This window comes from Cetorhinus maximus, chromosome 10 (genome assembly GCF_964194155.1).
Source record: "Cetorhinus maximus chromosome 10, sCetMax3.hap1.1, whole genome shotgun sequence".
In the NCBI taxonomy this organism is placed as follows: Eukaryota; Metazoa; Chordata; class Chondrichthyes; order Lamniformes; family Cetorhinidae; genus Cetorhinus; species Cetorhinus maximus.
In genome coordinates, this window is record NC_135888.1 from 12,686,439 (window position 1) to 12,707,101 (window position 20,663).

At 41.8% G+C, this 20,663-nt stretch overlaps 2 protein-coding genes and 1 long non-coding RNA gene across 8 annotated transcripts in view; 1 reads left to right on the forward strand and 2 right to left on the reverse strand.

Moving 5' to 3' along the window:
• traf1 (TNF receptor-associated factor 1) overlaps window positions 1-6,493 on the reverse strand; it is a 44,392-nt gene extending 37,899 nt beyond the window's left edge. For 2 of the 4 annotated variants that reach the window (XM_078549964.1, XM_078549960.1), the window contains exon 1: window positions 6,318-6,441. The gene's annotated coding sequence lies outside the window, so the exon portion shown is untranslated. Of the gene's footprint in view, window positions 1-6,312; window positions 6,442-6,468 lie in introns of those variants that run through there. The other 2 variants (XM_078549963.1, XM_078549961.1) reach the window with 2 other exon arrangements.
• The window catches only part of LOC144685451 (uncharacterized), a 33,703-nt gene continuing 18,810 nt past the window's right edge, over window positions 5,771-20,663 (forward strand). The window contains exon 1 of the long non-coding RNA XR_013577728.1: window positions 5,771-6,303. This is a non-coding gene — a long non-coding RNA (uncharacterized LOC144685451). The remainder of the gene's footprint in view (window positions 6,304-20,663) is intronic.
• The window catches only part of LOC144685450 (TNF receptor-associated factor 1-like), a 32,345-nt gene continuing 30,685 nt past the window's right edge, over window positions 19,004-20,663 (reverse strand). For all 3 annotated transcript variants that reach the window (XM_078549965.1, XM_078549967.1, XM_078549966.1), the window contains one exon: window positions 19,004-20,546. In XM_078549965.1, the coding sequence (XP_078406091.1) occupies window positions 20,331-20,546 (216 nt within the window). In that variant the 3' untranslated portion in view covers window positions 19,004-20,330. The remainder of the gene's footprint in view (window positions 20,547-20,663) is intronic.

Sequence of the window (20,663 nt, forward strand, 5' to 3'; positions counted from 1 at the left end):
ACTTCCCTTCCTGTTCCTGCACTGTTATCTCTGCTGTCCCCCAAGAATCAATCCATGGCCACCTTCTAGTTCTCATCTACAAGCTGCCTCTCAGCAACATTATCCGAAAGCACAGCATTTGTTTTCACACATAGGCTGCCAAGACCCAGCGCTACCTGATCACCACCCCTTTCAAATCCTCCACTGTTGCTAAATTATCAGACTATTTGTCTGACATCCAGTACTGGATGAAAAGAAATTTCCTCCAGTTAAATATTGGGAAGACTGAAGCTGTTGTTTACAGTCTCCACTCCAAACTCTGTTCCTTAGCTACCAACTTCATCCCTCCTCCTGGTAACAGTCTGAGATTAAGCCAGTGTGTTCACAACCTTGGTAGCACATTTGACCAAGATGAGCTTCTGGCCTCATATGCAGGCCATCACTAAGACCCTCTATTTTCACCTCTGTACCATTATCAGGTTTCATGTGTGTTAACTCATCTTGTATTGAAATCCTCATTCATGTCTTCATTACCTCTAGACTTGATGATTATAATGCACTCCTAGTTGTTGTCCACATTCTATCCTCTGTCAACTTAAGCTCACCCAAAACTCTGCGGCCCGCATCTTAACTCGCACCGAGTCTTATTCCCCTATCATCCCTGTGCCTGCTAGCACACATAGGCTCCCAGTCAAGCAATGTATTTTAAAAAAAATACTCATCCTTGTTTTCCTATCCTTCCTTGCCCCTTCACATTTCTGTAATCTCTTCCAGCCCCTCAATGCTCCAAGATATCTGTGCTCCTCTAATTCTTGTCTCTTGAACTTCCTGGATTTAAGTTACTCCATCATTAGTGGCTGAGCCTTCAGTTTCCTGGGCCTTAAGCTCCCTACACATTTCTGCTTCCCTACGTCGCTTTCCTCTTTTAAGGCATTTCTTAAAACCTACCTTTCTCACCAAGCTTTTAGTCATTTGATCTAATATCTCCTTATGTACCTCAGTTTGTTTTAAAATGCTCCTATGAAGTATTTTGGGACATTTTATTATATCAAAGGTGCTATATTAGTGCAAGTTGCTATTGTTCAGATCCACTGGAAGGAGAATCAGCTCCTGCCCTCCAGTGTTCACCAGTCTGATCAACTAAGTACTCTTGAAAACACCAAGGCAGATCATATATGGTTAGTTATTTGTGTTATATGTAATGGCAAATAAACAAGATTACTGTGAGAAATCTAGGCTTATTGCTGTTTCTGTTATGGCAGATTTAGGGCCATAAACTACCCTCTGCAAGGGGTGCAGGGTTTAAAAGTCCTACAGGACATCAACCGTGCAGTAAGTAGATCAAAAGCAATTTACTAGAGTGGTCCCAGAATTGAGTTTAGAGCTATTGGGGAAAATCAAATATTTTGTAACATTTTTTGTTAGAAAGGCAGCTTAGAAGTGAGCTGACAGAGGCCTTTAAAATCAGGAATGGGCTGCTCAAGGTAGATATGGAGAGAATGCTTTCACTTGTGGCAGAATCCAAAGCTAGGGGCTAGAAATACAAGATAGTTATCAATAAATCCAACGGAGAAATAAAAAGATATTTCTTTACAAAGAGTAGTTAGAATGCGGAATTTGCTACCATAGGAAGTGGTTAAATAGGTTAGATACTTTCAAAGCGAAACTAGGTGAGTGTACGTTAGAAAAGGGAATAGAAAGATCGGGTGAAAGGTTAAAATGGGGAAGGTGGAATGGGAGACAACTTTCTGTGGAGTCAGCCAGATGTTCTGTTTCTGTGCTATAAGTTCTATGTAGTTTCTAAATCACTGATGTACACTGTGAAATGAAGTGGCCCCAACGTAAATTGTAGATGTTAAGATAATAGGAATTAACCAAGGAATGATCTAGATTAAACATCGAAACTTATAAAATAGTCTATTGGCAGGTTAACTAAGATCTGCTTTTTCAGTGGCTACCATGTTGGTTATGTTTCCCAGCAACTCGCCTCTTTTGGACAACAACTTAAAAATGTATCATCAATGTGAATCCCCTTTTCACACATGCTTTCCAGGGTTCTTGTTAGCCTATTAAATGAATAAACAGATTGCTTTCTAAAGCAATTATTGTTGCTTGAGTCAAATAACACTATGCATTAGACCTGAAAATGAATAGGCCCAGGAACACAGCAAGAACTGGAGAGCTATGAGAATGAAGTGTGATAGTATAATAGGCACTTTCACATTGTAAAGATCATTGGGTTGCGGGGGTGGGGAGGTGCCTATGCTCAATGGTTGATGAACTTTAAGCGTCATTTTCCTATTTAACTGTCCTCTTGCCGCTGCTAGTCATGTGGCTGGACAGAAATTGTAATCAGGCCAATGGAGGCCCTTTATATTACAGAATGTTTTCCAACTGCAGGGGTACCATGGGCAGAATCTAATGCCCTCTCCGATGGACAGTTCATTGCAGAGGGGCTTTTAATTGAGTGGGAGGGTGGCTGGTGGGAACCGTGCTGCCTGCCCACCACTGTCCTGATTAAGTCTGTGGTGCGAAGGTTTGTGAACAGCCTTCCTGCTGATATTCATCAAAGGTCCAGGTCCATGCAGGGAGCCTAAAAAGCAAACCTTGCAGGCTTCCAACAGAACTGGAATCAGGAACGGGGGGGGGGGAACCCTTTGAGAGCCATCCCCTGCCCTTGCTGCCAACTATCCTCCCTCTTCCCCTGCAGCTCTCCTCCTACCATCACTCACTTTTGCTGGATCCATGACAATCCTAGGCCTCGGGTGGGTGCAGTACCAGCAGCAGCCACCACCTACCTGGTGATGCTGCTGCACACTGAAGAGCTGTCGACCTCTGATTGGCCGGCAACTCTCGGCAGGCTGGTAGGACTTCTGCCCCCGGGCTCTCTGGTCCCGTGGAATGCTAGCTGTTGCCTAGTTAAGTGTCTGACTGATATTTAATGCTGCAGGCCCTCCCAAAGAGAGGCAACATGAGACTCTCACCAGCTCTTCAGCCAGCAGACGAGACCCCCCCATTGCCTCCATTAAATACAGCTCTATGTGTCTGCGCACCTCCAATGCTAGACCACCCACAGACTCATGCAAGATAGGGTGTAAATTTAAAGGTTAGGCAATGGAAGATATGATACAAAAAAAGCCCATAGGAACAATTCTACAAGGCTGTACCACGTACATGAGTGAGCAAGCTAAAAGCACACACTTGCCTTTCCTTACTAACCTTCTTATGCACAAAGACCAGTGAGTCATAAAGACCTCAAGAGAACTGATTACATAAAAAGAAAGGTTTTATTTTGTTTCATTACACCATCATAAATCATAGATGAAAATCTGTTAAATTTCTTCCTGAAAAATGTGAATTGACATTTACACATTAACCGGTGCCCAATTAGTTAGTGCATTAGTACAAGAAAGCACAACAGCACAGAACACTGCAATTCTAACAGGTGTATCACAAAATTAGGACCGCGGAATCACAGCATGGTACAGCACAGGAGGCAGCTATTTGACCGAACGTGTTTGTGTCGATGCTCTGCGAGAACAGTTTAACTAGACCCACTCCTTACCCTTCCCCTGTAGCCCTGCAAAATTTTTCTCTTCAGATATTATCCAATTCCTTTTGAAAGCCGTTCCAGGGTTTAAGCACAAAAATCAAGGCTGACTCTCCAGTGCAGTACTGAGAGAATACTGCACTGTCGGAGGTGCCGTCTTTAGGACTGGACTTTAAATTGATTTAATCTGCCTGATCGGGTGGATGTAAAAGATCCCATGGCATTATTTTGAAGATGAGCAGGGGGTGTCCTGGCCAATATTTATCCCCTCAATGAATATCACAAAAAACACATTATCTGTTCATCATCACACTTATATTTGTGGGAGTTTGCTGTGTGCAATTTGGCTACCACGTTTCCTCCATTACAACAGTGACTACACTTCAACATAATTGTCTGTAAAGCATTTTGAGATGCCTGAGGCAAAAGCAAAATACTGCAGATGCTGGAAATCTGAATCAAAAACAGAAAATGCTGGAAAAACTCAGGTCTGACAGCATCTGTAGAGAGAGAAACAGAGTTGACGTTTCGAGTCCATATATCCCTTCCTCAGCGCTCTGAAGAAGGGTCATACGGACTCGAAAAGTCAACTCTGTTTCTCTCTCCACAGATGCTGTCAGACCAGCTGAGTTTTTCCAGCATTTTCTGCTTTTGTACTTTGAGGTGTCTACTGGTCATGAGAAGTGTTATATAATTGCAATTTTTTTTAATGTTACATCCTGGTTCTCATCCCTTGCCAAGTTAGGAAAGAACATAAAAGTTTTTCATTGCAGTACCTACACAAATCTACCATCTTAATTGTGGCATAATGATGAGCCATAGAACAGAAGGAAGGCACATTCAACAAGAGAGAAAGAGAAAACAGGGCAGTCAATTTCTTCCGCTTTGTTCACTGCTGTACAAAATCTCTCAGAATTCACCAGCAGACACATTAGGGACATAAGGCCCCAAAAGGGAAAGGAAGAAAATAACATTTTAAAAACAAATGTGTTATTCACAGAATCACAGTGCAGAAGAGGCCCTTTGGCCCATCGAGTCTGCACCGACACGTGAGAAACACCTAATCCCATTTACCAGCACTTGGCCCATAGCCTTGAATGTTATGACGTGCCAAGTGCTCATGCAGGCACTTTTTAAAAGGATGTGAGGCAACCCGCCTCCACCACCCTCCCAGGCAGTGCATTCCAGACCGTCACCACCCTCTGGGTAAAAAAGCTTTTCCTCACATCCCCCTTAAACCTCCTGTCCCTCACCTTGAACTTGTGACCCCTGTGACTGACCCTTCAACCAAGGGGAACAGCTGCTCCCTATCACCATGTCCATGCCCCTCATAATCTTGTACATCTCGATCAGGTCGCCCCTCAGTCTTCTCTGCTGCAATGAAAACAACCCAAGTCTATCCAACCTCTCTTCATAAATTAAATGTTTCATCCCAGGCAACATCCTGGTGAATCTCCTCTGCACCCTCTCCAGTGCAAACACATCCTTCCTATAATGTGGCGACTAGAACTGCACAGAGTACTCCAGCTGTGGCCTCACCAAGGTTCTATACAACTCCAACATGACCTCCCTACTTCTGTAATCTATGCCTCGAATGATGAAGACAAGTGTCCCATATGCCTTTTTTCAATCCACTAACATGCCCCTCCGCCTTCAGAGATCTATGGACACACACGCCAAGGTCCCTTTGTTCCTCAGAACTTCCTAGTGCCATGCCGTTGATTGAATACTTCCTTGTCAAATTATTCCCTCTTACTTTTTAGGAGGCTCGGGCCTGCTCAAACTGAGTCAATTTGAAAACTAAAGAAAACCTCCAAAACGATCATTTGCATACACATTTAAAATAGAAATATTTTGGAAAGTTTTCCATGAAAGCCACACACAGAAAATAATATAGGATATCATTTTTTTTCCCAATGAAAAATCAAGTCGTATTTAAAATCTAAAACCACAAAATATATCCTGACCTGAAACGCTGGCAAATAATATGGGATAGCATTTCCCAAACAAAGAGTCATACTTAACGTCTAAAACCACAAAAAGTTATCCTGATGTGAAATATTTTGCAAACCTGACTTCCCGCGTCAAGTGAATATTCGACAGGAACTTGAAGAGACCAATTGTTGCTGCTCAGGTAAAATCCTCCATAGGAAAAGAAGAGTCTGAGGGACTTCAGTGAACATTGAAGGTTATATTTGAATTGCTCACAGTTTGGAAGAATGGGAGAGAGAGGGAGGATGGGAACGGGAACGATCAGCTGAATCGAAATTAAATAGACAAAAGGGCAGAGAGGCAGGAGTTCGGCTTCCAAGAGCATTTTTTTGTTTTGGTTTCTAAACGTTATAATTTAAGTTTATTATGAAATTTAAATTTAAAAGCAGCTCAGCCACGCTCGGTTAATTTAAACAGCACACTTTATACTTTAGGGCAGGTTTTACACCAATTCCAGGCCTTCCTTGGCGACCGTTGGAACGCGGCCTCTTTTCAAAATTTAAACGAGTAACGGCTCTCCCGGGACGGAAACCCGCCAGGGAGAACGGCGATCAAAACCTCGACCAAAACAAACCACCACTTCACTGTTAAGTATATTATTATTATTATTATGACGTTATTTAGTTTAAAGCGCGGCAATGAATTAGCCGCTCGCGTTTATGGTGTGGGAAAGGTAAGGGAAAGGCTTTCTTTCTAAAAACCCGGTAGGCCGCAGTTCGAAATTCTGCATTCGACATCGCTCCGTTTAAACATTCGTGAGGGGAAAGGTAAATAAATAAAAGGTCACCTACTTTACCTAAAATGTTCGTTCCACGGCATGAAGTGCTTCCGCTTCAAACGTTCACATTTTTGAACAGGAACTTCCTGTAGCTGAAGTTATATAAAAAAGAAAGCCCTCCCAAAATTTAACGGGTTTTACAAGTCTACCCGGATAAGAAAGAACTTACATTCGTATAGCTCCTTTCACCGCCCGCAGGACGTCCCAAAGCGCTTTCCGGTCAGTGAGGTAGTCTCTGTTGAAACCTGGCAGCCAATTTACGCACAGCAAGCTCCCATGAATACCAACCAGATAACCTTTTCTTTTGTGATGTTGTTTGAGGGATATTAAGAAGGTCAGGAGACCAGTGATAACCACCACGCGCACCGTCACCTCCCCCAGCTCTTTTCCAAAATATTGCCATTGTATCTTTCCTAACTAGTTTATCATCTCATCCAAAAGAAAGACAGTGCAGCACTCCCTTATAACGCGCTGGAGTGTCAGCCTAGGTTATTGTGCAACATTTAAAACTTAAACCACACTTGTTCCCAAGTGATGTAAGCGTTGGTGATATTTTCTTCAGGCTTAGGTCCAAACTATGGCATTCATAAAGGCATGTGGAAAGATCACCTCCTTGACTTCTAACAGAGCTGCAGTCTTTGGAACATGGTTGTCCCCAGCAAGAGCTGTCCTCCATGGCGGCTGTTCGATGCAGCTGCTGTTTCGAAATTCAAACTTCAACATGATGATATGGTGACATGGTGAGGAGGCTCCTGGCTGTGAAGGTAGCCATCGTCAGGGATATCACTGGTGACAAAAACAAAAAACTGCGGATGTTGGAAATCCAAAACAAAAACAGAAAAATCCCTCTATGACAAGTGTTGTTCTTTTGTCTGTGACATCTTTTGGTTATCTACTCCTATCACTGCTTGCTTGTCCCAACAACCACCCCCACTTCTTCCCCCCCTCCCCTTAAACCAGCTTATATTTCACCCCTTTCCTATTTCTACTTAGTTCTGTTGAAGGGTCATGAGGACTCGAAACGTCAACTTTGCTCTTCTCCGCCGATGCTGCCAGACCTGCTGAGTTTTTCCACATATCACTGGTGACATTGGCAGCCCAAATGTCCTGGCACTACATTCAGCTTGTGGCCAAAGCCATCCATAGGCTGAAAGTCTCACATGGCCCTAATTCCACCAAGCATATTGAGGAGGCTCAAGAATATGGAGCAATGCTGCCCAATCTTACCCGCATTCAGATAGAATTTCTCATTGGCACAAAGCCCTGAAATATCCCTTAGAAACTTCCACTTCACAAATTGCACCGTCTCCTGAAATTCTCTCCATGCCATTCAACTTTACACGGAACATTTACTATACCGGCTTGTCCTGTACATAATCCACTTCCTCACTCTCCTCCGTCCAGCCATATCCAGATGATCCTGATGACCAGATCTTGCTGTCTTGCGTGGACCTACAGTGGAAGGAACATAGGAATGTAGGAGCGGGAGCAGGTCATTTGGCCTGTCAAGCTTGCTCTGCCATTTAAACAGATCATGGCTGGTCATCTATTTCTATGCCATTCATCCCCACGATCCCCATATCCCTTGATGTCATTAGCATCCAGAAATCTATAAATTTCTGTCTTGAACATGTTCAGTGATTAAACTTCTGCAGCCCTCTGGGGTAGAGAATTCCAAAGATTCACCACCCACCAAGTGAAGAAATTCCTCCTCATCTTAGTCTTAAATGGCCTGCCCGTTATTCTGAGACTATATCCATGGTTCCAGACTCACCAGTCGGGGAAACATTGTATGCATAACTACCCTGACACCCTGTAAGAATTTTATAAGTTTGAATGAGATCACCTCTCATTCTTCAAAACTCTAGACAATACAGGCCCAATTTTCTCAATTTTTCCTCATAAGACAATCCTGCCATCCCAGGGATTAACCTATGGACCATCCATTGCAGTCCCTCTATGGCAAGTATATCCTTCCTTAGATAAGGAGACCAAAACTGTACACAATACTGCAGGTAAAAGGCTGTATATAATTGCAGCAAGACATCTTTACTCCTGTACTCAAATCCTGTTGCAATGAAAGCCAACATACCATTTGTCTTCCTAATTGCTTGCTGCACCTGCATGCTTGCTTTTAGTGACTCATGAAAAGGACACCCCGGTCCCTTTAGACATTAACACTTCCCAACCTCTCACAATTTAAGAATTACTCTGCCTTTCTGTTTTTTCTACCAAAGTGGATAACTTCACACTTATTCAATTTACTTTCCATTTGCAATATTCTTGCCCACTCACTTAGCCTGTCTAAATCCCCCTCAAGCCTCCTTGCATCCTCCTCACAACTCACATTCCCATCTAGTTTTGTGTCATCAGCAAATTTGGAAATATTACATTTGGTTCCCCACATCCAACAGCTGTGGCCCTACCACTGATCCTTGCGGTACCCTAGTAACAGCCTGTCATCCTGAGAATGACCCATTTAATTCCTACTCTGTGTTTTCTGCCTGTTAACCAATTCTCAATCCATACCAGTATATTACCCCCAATCCCCCAATTTTGTTTACTAACCTGTGTGGGACCTTATCAAAAGCCTCCTGAAAATCCAAATACACCACATCCACTGGTTCTCCTTTATCTATGCTATAGATAACATCCTCAAAAACTCCAACAGGTTTGTCAAACATGATTTCCCTTTCATAAATCCATGTTGACTCTGCCCAATTATATCATTATTTTCTAAGTGTGCAGTTATCACACCCTTTAGAATAGATTTTAACATTTTCGCCACTACTGCCATCAAACTAACAGGTCTGCAGTTCTCCATTTTCTCCCTTCCTCCCTTCTTAAATAGTGGGGTTACATTTGCTACTTTCCAGTCTACAGGAACTTTTCCAGAATCTATAGAACCATTGATGCATCCACTATCTCTACAACCATTACCTTCAACACTTTAGGATGTAGCTCATCTGGTGCAGGGGATTTATCAACCTTCAATCCAATTAATTTTTTGAGCACTACCTCTTTCAGTTCCTCATTTTCACAACTCCTTTGGTTCCCTAGTACCTCTGAGAGATTTTTCTGTATCTTCCTCCGTGAAGAAAGACACAAAGTAATTGTTTAGTTTCTCCACCATTTCCCTATTCTCTATTTGAATTCTCCTGTGTCTGCCTGTATTGGATCCACATTTATCCTTTTTAATATTTTCCTTTTCACATACCTAAAGAAGCTTTTACAGTCCACCTTTATGTTTCTCACTTACTTGCATTCATATTCTCTTTTCCCTTTCATTGTCAGTTTCTTGGTTCTCCTTTGCTGGATTCCAAATTGCTCCCAATCCTCAGGTTTGCTGTTTTCAGAAAACTTATATGCTGCTTGATTTCACCTAATGCAATCTTTAACTTCTTTTGTTAGCTGTGGTTGATTTACCTTCCCACTGGGTTCTTGTGTCTTAGAGAATGTATATTTATAGCAGGCTCTTTATGCGGCAATTTCCCCATATCATTGGAAATCTGGTGTGGAGACTTACACTAAGCAATGGTGTCAAATGTGGTAATGAGCCACTTTACAGATACCCAGATCACATGTAACTTCTGCAGCCTGGTGGAAACCAAATGTTTGCTTTAGTATTGAATTAAAAAGGAAAATGCTGGAAATACTGAGCGGGCCTTGCAGCATCTGTGGAGAGAAACACAGTTAATGTTTCAGATTGATGATCCTTTATCAGAAAATATATTAACCTTGGAAGGTGTACAACACAAATTCACCAGAATGATGCCTTTGACGTCACTTCAATTGAAGAAAATTAATGCCATCGGTTGATGTAATTTTGAGGATAAGTACACATTTCATATTGATTCCTTGTTAATTACCAAGCAAAACAACCTTTAAAGCTGGGACTGTGCTAAACTGTGGGCAACATTAACAACAACTCACATTTCCAAAAGGTTCTTCATGTGATGAAGACATTGCAGTATTTAACCAGGTGAAAAAAAACAGGATTGAAAAATGAAAGTGGATATAGGGGAAAGCCAAAGTGTGGTCAAAGGCTGGGACTTTTGAAAGGGAAAAGGAGGTTGCAACACAGAGATTAAGGGAAAGAACTACACAGGATGGGTAATGTAATTGGTTTCCTCCTCTTCTTCTTAGGCAGTCCCTTGGGATTGAGGATGACTTGCTTTCATTCTGGTTGGATGTGCCCTGAGCTGGCTGATAAGTCCAATGCACGATCTACAGACTCTGCCACATGTGGGGCAGGTGGTACTTGAAGAGTTGAGTAGATGAGTTGTTTGGAGGTTTTTGCACTCCCTCCAATGCCTCAGCTTTGCCTCTGCACCTTCCTGACAAAATCACTTAATGTGTTCAGTGCCTCCCCGAATGAGTGTTCTTGATTTTGGTCAGTTACAAGCCAGTGTCTCCCATGAGACGAAGGGTATCTTTGACCTCTTCAGGGATGCTTTGAGGACATCCCTAAAGCATTTCCACTGTCCTGGGAGTCTTCTGCTGTGCCCAAGTTGCAAGTAGAGCAGTTGCTCCAGGAATCTGGTGTCAGGCGCATAAACAACATTTCCTGTCCAGTGGAACAGGTTTTAAATGATTAGTGCCTCAATGCTGGGAAAGTTGGCTTGGGAGTTGGTTGCTGTTGAACCACCTTTCCTGCCTCAGGATTTTTAGGATCTTGAGAAGGCACCGCTGGTGGCATTTCTCCAGTGCTTTGAGGTGCCTGCTGTAAGTTGTCCAAGTCTCCGAAGCATATAGGATTGTGTAGGGGAATAGTGGCTGATTGACCTGTATTATGAAGCAGAGAAAGGAGCGCTCGCTTTTAATGCACCTGCATAATTTCTCTTTTTTATTTAATTAGCAGGAAGAACATTTTTTAAGCTCCAAGAGGTGACAAATGTTAGTGTTAGTTTAGAGAAACAAAACTCTGATTTCAGGCACCCAGTGTCAGCATTAAGCCTTCCCAGGTGAGCTGTAGTACAACCAAATGTGAAGCAAAGCTCCCTTTACTCTATTACCCAATAAGGTGCTTCACCCCAACCTCAGAAAAGCCCCCACTACCCAAGTATGACAAGATTCCATTTCATGCACTCGGTATCTGTGGTCTTTTTGAGTGAAATTGCCAAAATAGTACCAAACTCAGAACCATTTTGTGATGTAGGTGATGCCCAGTAGGAACTGGATTGATTGTCTCATTTCACATAAAATACTTGGGTATACACTTGAAGCGCTGTAACCTATAAGGCTACAGACCGAGAGTTTGATAATGGGATTAGGCTGGCTAACTTTTTCAGCCAGCACAGACATGATGGACTGAACGGAACCAGGAGAGTGCAGTTCTACCCACCTGGATTACAGTGGGAGGCTTTGGAGACATATACGTTTTGGTCAACCATGTTGAAGGTTGCAGACAAGTCGAGAAGGACTGAGCCATAAATTTTCTGTTTCTATAGACCCCAACAAACATTGACTTCCATTTAATCAGTCTGTGTTACATTTGAATCCTGGTCCTGAGATGGAAGACCAATGTCTGCCCACTGAACCATCTAGTTCTTTACACATGTACAATTCCAACGGATGAGTGCTTAAACAAACTACTAACCATTGATTCTCACGTGCTACCTGAAACACAAGAGTGAATTTGTTTCCCATCAGTTGGACTTCAGTGTTCTAGGTAGTTCTGTTTAGTTATTTCATCCTTGTCCACAAACAAAGAAGTCTGTCATATTTTGATGGACTGCCATTCAAAATTCTTCCTGGTTTCCTATTTTCCATTAACCTGTAGTTGACAGCAATCTGCTATTCAGTCATTAATGTTTCCCTAACTGTTACCAAAGCAGAAGTTGTTTTTTTCTCCTTGATTTTCCATATTGCTCTTAAAACTAGTTATAAGAGCATTTTCTACCCAGTACCCTGGTCTTCCTGAGCTAGGGCCACCTGTTGTCAAAAGGACAAATGACCTTGTTTCCAGCTTCTGCTGATGTTCCTGATTGTGCTGTGGATCTGCAACAGACCCAATATGGGTGCAAACTGGGGTCAAGCAAGGCTGTGTCATCACACCAATGCTCTTTTCCATCTTCCTTGCTGCAACACTTCACCCCATCTCCATGAAGCTCCCCTCCAGAGTAGAGTTACTCTACAGGACCAGCAGGAAAGTACTCAACCTACGACACCAAGATCACCCCAACCTATGTCATCGAACTGCGGTACGCTGACGACGCTTGTGTATGATCACACTCAGAGGCTGAGCTCCAAACTGTCCTTGACGTATTCACAGAGGCATATGAAAGAATGGGCCTTAGGCTAAACATCTGGAAGACAAGGTCCTCTCTCAGCCTGCTCCTGCTGCACAACACTGGACCCTGACTATCAAGATCCACAGTGAACCATTGGACAACATTGATTATTTCTCATACTTTGGGAGCCTCCTCTCAGTGAGGGTGACATCGACGATGAAACTCAACATCACCTCCAGTGTGCCAGCGCAGCCTTCGGCCATCTGAGGAAAGTGTTTAATGACAAAAACCTTAAACCCAGCGCCAAGCTCATGGTCTACAGGGCAGTAGTGCTGCCTGCCGTCCTCTACACATCAGAGACATGGACAATGTACAGCAGACACCTTAAATCCCAAGAGAAATATCATCATGCAAAATCCTGCAAATTCAATGGCAGGACAGACACTCAGTGTCCTCTCCCAGGCCAACATCCACAGTATCAAGGCGCTGATTATGGTTAATCAGCTACATTGGGCGAGGCACATTGTCCGCAGGTCTGATACAAGACTCCCAAAACAAGTTCACTACTCTGAACTTCATCACAGCAAGCAGTTACCAGGAGGGCAGAGAAGACGTTTCAGGGGTGTCCTCATAGCATCCCCGAAAAAATGCAACATTCCCACTGATTTGCAGGAATCTCTTGCTCAAGATTGTTCAAATTGGTGAAGAAGCATCCACCACGGTGCCAACCATTTTGGATGTCTTCAACAGCCCCAGGTGGAGCCAAGCCCAAACAGTGGAAGGAGCGTACCAAACTCCGAGCATTCCACCCATCCAGCTCATCTGCCCCACCTGTGGCACAGTGTGCGGATCCAGCATTGGATTTTTTAGTCACCTTGGGGCCCATAGCCCCGGAGTGGAAGGAAGTCCCATGGGACAGCTTAAGAAGAAGAAGAAGGATGCTGATTGTGTCACCAAGAGAAAACGCTCCTATTCTGCTGTTTGAGGAAGAGACTCAAGCTCCATTCACCCCGAACCTGAACATAGCTGAAATTATTGTTTTACTTATTTGCTCTGCCACTTTATAAATACGAACTTTTCATGAAAGTATAACCAACATTTTACCACGTTGGGAAGAATCTTTTTTGAATGATCTCATTAACTTCGCATGGAGATGGTGTGTACTTGGGAGCTCCATGTTAAACAATATAACCTAATGCACAGCTTTTTTCATGATTATATTACATAATATTAAATCTCTTGAGGACAAATCTTCCTTTGCATGTCAGGAGAGGGAAATCAGTGAACCCAGAATACTCTGGTTGATGAGATACAAATAATAGTTCTTTCTACCAATAATAGTTTTCAGAATAAGATGAATTGGGGAAAGAAACACAAGGAAAATTAGTTCCCAGAATCTCCCCTGTAGCCGGATTGCAGTAGAATCGGACCTCCAATATTGTAGCCCCATTTCCAGCCCCGCAGCATGGATCCCTGCTGGGAGAATATTAATTCTAATCAAAAGGTTGATTTGATTCAGTGCATTGAAAATGTCAATGAAGCAAACCTCTAAACCACAATCATAAGGAGAGGAGTGTTGAAAGGGGAAACAGGAAATAAGAGAGTGCTATTCATTTCATGGGACTTTCCTAAAGTACAAAAACATGATTAATCTGTTTTTAAGGGTTTGATGGTTCTAAAATCCCCTACATTAAAAATGGTATGTAACTTGTAAAACACCAATGAACTAGTTTCCACCATGATGCACCAACCTGCGATTTTATTTAAAGAGAAATACAACAAACCGCATCTGAAACATCAGTTTATAGTTTTCATAACCTTGTTGGTATTTGCTGTATATTAAATTCCCTGTGGACAACCTGCTGATAATATATTTACATGTAATGCCAGTTAAAGTGATCTCATTACTAGGAAGCTCCCAGTAATTTCCCCTGGTTTGACATCCGCCTTCTTGGACTGGTCAGACAATTAATTACTGGTAATAATAGATTTTAGTTTTGTAAATCCTTTCACGAAACTATTTGGGGGTGGGGGAGGGGGAAATAATTCTCAGTCAGCCCAGTTATAAGATGTAACCAATGAATACAACAATTATCAAGTAGAAACATTACAACTCAATTTCATTAGAGGGGGAAATGGTAAAAGGATATAAGGAGGACAAATAGGGAGTATGAGGAAAGACTAGCAGATAATATTAAAGGGAACCCAAAAATATTCTATAAAAACTAAAGAATAGTTAAAGGAATGGGGTACCTGATCACAGACAAAAGAGGAAATATTTTTGTGGAGGCAAAGGGCCTGACTCAGGTACTGAACGAGTACTTTGCATCTGTCCTCACAAGAGACAAGGATGAGTTAATGTTGCAGTAGAAGAGGGATAGGAAAAAAAGGTAGAAAGGAGGTGCTGAATAGATCTGCATCACCTCAAATTAACAAGTCACCTGAGGGAAATAAGGCTGGGGATAGCAGCCAGAGGACTGGGAGATTGCAAATGTTACACCTCTGTTCAAAAAGGAGAGGGATAAACCTGGTAACTACAGTCCAATTGATGTAACGTTAGTGGTGGGAAAACTACCATTGTCAAGGACAAAATTAATTCTCACTTGGAGAAACATGGGTCAATAAGGGGCAGCCAGCATGGATTTGTTTAAGGCAATGATGTAGCACAGAAGGACATTGTGCCTGTGCCAGCTCTTCGGTAGAACCATCCAGTGAATCCCATTCCCCTGCTCTGTCCCAATAATCGTGGAACAACATTTCTCCTCAACTCCCCTCTGGTTCTTTGGTCCCAGAATCACAGAATTGTTTTAACACAGAAGAAGGCCATTCGGTCCATTGTGCCTGGGCCGGCTCTTGGTAGGAGAAATTTACTTAGTGGAATTCCACTGATTTCTCCCTGAAGCCCTGCTCATTGTTCCTTTTCAGATAACAATCCAATTCTCTCTTGAATGCCTCGTTTGAACCCACTCCACCACACAGTTCGGCAGTGCAGACCAGATCCTAACCACTTTCTGTTGCCAATCCTCCTTTTGCCAATTACCTTAAATCTGTGCTAACAGCACTGTGGGTGTACCTATACCTCATGGACTGCAGCGGTTCAAGAAGGCAGCTCACCACCACCACCTTCTCAAGGGCAATTAGGAATCAGCAATAAATACTGGCCTAGCCAGCGACACCCACATCCCGTGAATGAATAAAAAAAGTTGTCTCCAACCTGAAATATTAATTCTGTGACAAAAGTGAACCACTCCTCCTTGTCTCTGTCGACCTGTCTGCAACCTTTGACACAGTTGACCAAACCATCCTCTTCCAAAGCTTCCCACTGTTGTCCGGCTGGGTGGAACTGCGTTATCCTGGTTCCATTCTTACGTATGTAATTGTAGCCAGCAAATCACATGTAATGGCTTCTCTTCCCACACCATTATTACTGATGTCCTTCAAGGATCTATTCTTGGCCCCTTCCTTATTTTTCATCTATGTGCTGCGCTTTGGCAAAACACATTGTCATATTTCACACTTATGCTGATGACACCAAGCTGTACCTCATCACCACCTCTCTCAACCTCTCCATTGTCTCTAAATTATCAGACTGCTTATCCACATCCAATACTGGATGAGTAGAAATTTCCTCCAGTTAAATAATGGGAAGATCAAAGCCATTGTCTTTGATCCCTGCAAACTCTCTGGTTGTCCTATTTGATCCTAAGATGAGCTTCCAAACTTATAGCTGTGTCATCACTAAGATCACCTATTCCATCTCTGTAATATTGTCAGACTCCACCCCTGCCTTAACTCATCTGCTGCTGAAACCTTCATCCATGCCTCTGTTACCTCTAGATTTGGCTATTCCAAAGCAACCTTGGGGAGTCTCCCACAATCTATCTTCTGTAAACTTGAGGTAATTAAAAACTTCACTACCTCTGTCCTTACCAAGTCCTGTTCACCCATTATCCCTATACATGCTGACCTACAGCGGCTCCCAGTTAAGCAATTCATTGACTTTAAAGTCTTAATCATTGTTTTCATATCGCTACATGGCCTCACCCTTCTCCATCTCTGTAATCTTCTTCACCCCTGCAGACCTCTCAAGATATGTGTGGTCCTCTAATTCTGGCTTCGTGAGCAACCCTGATTTTAATCACTCCATAATTGATAGCTGTGCCTTTAGCTGCCAAGACCATAAGCTCTGGAACTCCCTCCCTAAACCTCTCAACCCATCACCTGTCTTTCATCCTTTAAGATGGTCCTTAAAAACTTATGTCTTTAACCAAGCACTTGGTCATCTGCCCTTATGTCTCCTTAGGGGCTTGGTGTCAAATTTTTCATTACAATGTTCCTGCGAAGCGCCTTGGAATGTTTTATGTTAAAGGCACTATATAAATACAAGTTGTTGTTTCTCTCGCCATAGATGCTGCCAGACCTGTTGAGTATTTCCAGAATTCTGTTTTTATTTCAGCATTTTATAAAGGTTAAGCGTAAATTTTTAAATGTGAGATAGCCTGTCTAAAACTCGACAGTGGTCAGAGGCCTGCTCAAGGACCCCATTGGTGTCAGGTAGAGCCCTGGTGTGGACTGAGAGAGTAGCTTTTGAATCTTGAGCACTTTTGGAGTCAGAAGAATGGCTCTCCTTTTATGATAATAGTTTGACATGCATCCCTGAAATATTTTTACAATTGGAATGCAAATAAATCTTGGAGCAGTGTAAAGGTAGCAGCTCTATGTGAGGGCAGAGATTCCCACTCTGATGGAAAAAGCACAAACTAAATGCCAGTCACCTACCCACATGTGAGCGCACAGACCCTCCCCCCCACCCCCACCTCACTTGAGTTGAGACCCCAAGTGAGAGGGCATATAAATTCAGGATGTTGGATAAACTTTCTGTCAATACAGATTGAGTTGAAAGGTGGTTGAGAAGTAGAGCTACATGTCATTGGAAGGTGTATTGGCTGATTCCATGTCCGTAGGTTAAGTCACTGAGAGGTAGCATGTGGTTGACAAAGAGGACAGGGCAATTCTGGAATTAACTGTGCAGGGGTTGGAAAAGAAGCCATTGCTAGAGATGCTCTGGCTATATTTGGATAGATAGGAGGATTGGCACGGATACCTGCATTATTGCTGTTTTAGTGAAATATCTGCATTTTTAGAAAGTGTTAAGATTGCAGTCTTATCCATATCCTGAATCTGATATTTTGCTGCAGTTAAGTGTCCTAGTAAATCATTCTCACTAACAGCTAACTGATACTGGGTGGCATATCCTAACTGAATTTCTGAATGAACACAAATGGATTTAGTTAACTTGCCTTGTTTATGGTGCTAAGAGCCTGTGGGCCAGGTCAATGCAAGAATTTTTCCAGGGTGAGGAAATACATTTTTGAAAAAGTCATGCTGTGCTCTTTACTTGAACAAACAATTTGTAGTGAATGAAGGTGAAAGTGGAGAAGTACCAGAGTGACAATTTTTCCACTGGATTATACAGGCATGCTCTTGAATCGAGAGAGGCAGAAAATTGCCTTCCCTTATTTCCTTACCATTTAAACCAATGCACCTAATCTAAGATAGAAAGTGCTTTGGTAGTTGTACTTTAGATGAGTCAGTTTCCATTGCAACTTCCAAAAGGGAATAAACTTCGATGTCACAGAGTTCAATGGGAAAGAAAGTTCTTAATGACCCAAGTCAAGAGGTGAACGAATTAACCAAAAGCAGTGATTTCATTAATTACACATCTGTCACAAACAATGGGTGTGAAAGGTCTGAAATTATTGAGGTGGAAATCCCACTGTGGATTCTAATATTAAAAGTTTTGACTCTACCATGAGGGCAATTATTTTGAAACTAGATCTAGCGTTGGAGAAAGGCAAATACCTTCCTCATTCCCTAAATTATTGTGGTAATTTATAAAGTATGTGCCGTATCTACTTTTGTGTACTTACATAGATTGGAAATTTCCCACATTTCATTCTTCAAATGATTTGCTATTTGTTTTCTCCATCATTCTTTTGCATCAAAATTAAACTTGTATTTCATTAATTCCCAATGAGATAGTACTTGCTACAACAACACAAAAGCAAAAAACTGTGGATGTTGGAAATCTGAAATAAAAACAAAAATGCTGTAAGTGCTCAGCAGGTCAGACAGCATCTGTGCAGAGAAACAGGAGTTAACGTTTCAGGTTGAGATGACCTTGCATCAGATCTGAGTTCTGCTGAAAGGTCATCTTGGCCTAAAATACTAACTCTATTTCTCTCCACTGATGCTGCCTGATCTGCTGAGTATTTCCAGCAATTTTTTAATACATAGTAATTGCTATTGGTTTGTTGAATTTTAGATAAGAAAATAGATTATGATTGTCTGAGAATTAGCTTATATCCTATTATATATACAGGTCAACTCAAAAGCAGAAAGTGCACTGACTAGCATTTTAAAGTGCACAGTCCTAATTCTAAAACACAACTGTCAAACAAGAATGTGAAATCATTCTGAAATGAAGTAATTTTTGAAACCATGGTGACCAAGAACAATTGATGAGAAATAAACAAATAACCCTCAAGACTGGTGACATCCTGAATTTAATATGTTTTTATTGCTACTGTATAGAATTGTCCAGCTGTAGCATATGGAAAGCTTATCACAATTGTAATTAAAACACTTTATGGTTTGTAAAAACCTATATCCGAAAATTATGTTTTTAGAGTTATTCTTCAAACTGTTGAAATTGGTGCTATTGATATCAGCATGAGAACAACGTGCAGTAACTCAGTTAGATAAGGAAAACAAAAGCACCAAAACAAAAAGCCATCGACAATATGTACGTCCCCTGAATTAATTCAACAAAGAATGAAGGTCTCATTTTTCAAAAGTATTTGTGCCATATTTGCATGAATCATTGTTGCAGTGTGCGATTTAAGTAACATTATATTGTCATAAAAAAGACTACCATTATATAGCACCTTATCATATCTTTCAGATGTGCTCAAAACAATACATGGTAAATGACTCTGAAGTGTAGTGACAACATATGCTTGTAAATATTGTTCACAAAAAACATCCCAAAAACAGCAATGGCATGAAGAACTAATCTGTTTTCTTGTGATGGTGCTTAAGGGAGCACTGTTAACCAGGAAAGCTCCCTGGTCTTGTTAAAGTAATGTCATGAGTCCTTTAGTGCCCTCTCAAACAGGCAGACTGGTCTTGTATCTTAATATCTCATTTGAAGGATTGAATATCTGACATTGTAATACCTTTTCAGTACAATGCTGAAGGGGTTGATTTTAACTTGAAGTGGGAGTCAGGAGTGCAGGAACTGAAGCAAACACACCACCTGTGAAGTACGGGAGATTTTAATTCTGAAGCTGGCAGGAATGACGGACATTGTGGGAGTGGTAGGGAGGCTGCTGCCAGGTGATCACTGAAATGGTCCCAGCAATGTAAGCAAAAAAGAACAGGAGGATCGGGAACAATCAAAGCTCAGAATGGGGAGGCCCATGGTATCCTTGTGGCATGCTCCTCCTGGACCACCAAAGTGTTTTTTAAGAAGAGAACACATCATACTGATAATACAATATTATGAATACATTTTTCTTCCCAACGTCATCCTTTTTAAAGAAAAATATCTTTGTTAAATGTCTTCTTACTTACTTTTCTGTGAATATATCCTGATCATTAAGTTTAACATTATCCTACAATGGCAAAGGAGCAGGTGGCAAAGTTACATGCTGTAACCTGTGTAGTGCTAAGTACTAACTGTGTCACCTAACATCAAACTCATGGTCTGCTTCCAATGTTAAACTTTATAATCAATTTACAGGATGACCTCAGCACCTACAAACATTTCATCACCCATCACAAACTCAGAGAAGCGCTGATTGAATTCAGATGAAGTTGCAAACATGGGGAATCCACGCGGTGCATTCATACTTTCTACAGGTCTTTGTAAAGCTGCGTCCTGTTCACTTGGAACGTAGATCTTCAGAATGGACCGTTGTCGATCATTTAAGTTTAGTAAAGCAAGTTTCACCTGACAAAAAAGCAGGAAGACACAATGTGAGCTCAAACTCTTGTTGGATCGCATTTAAGTTACTGTTATATAGTACATACATGCCAGAAAATGCTGAGTCCATAAGACAAAGGAGCA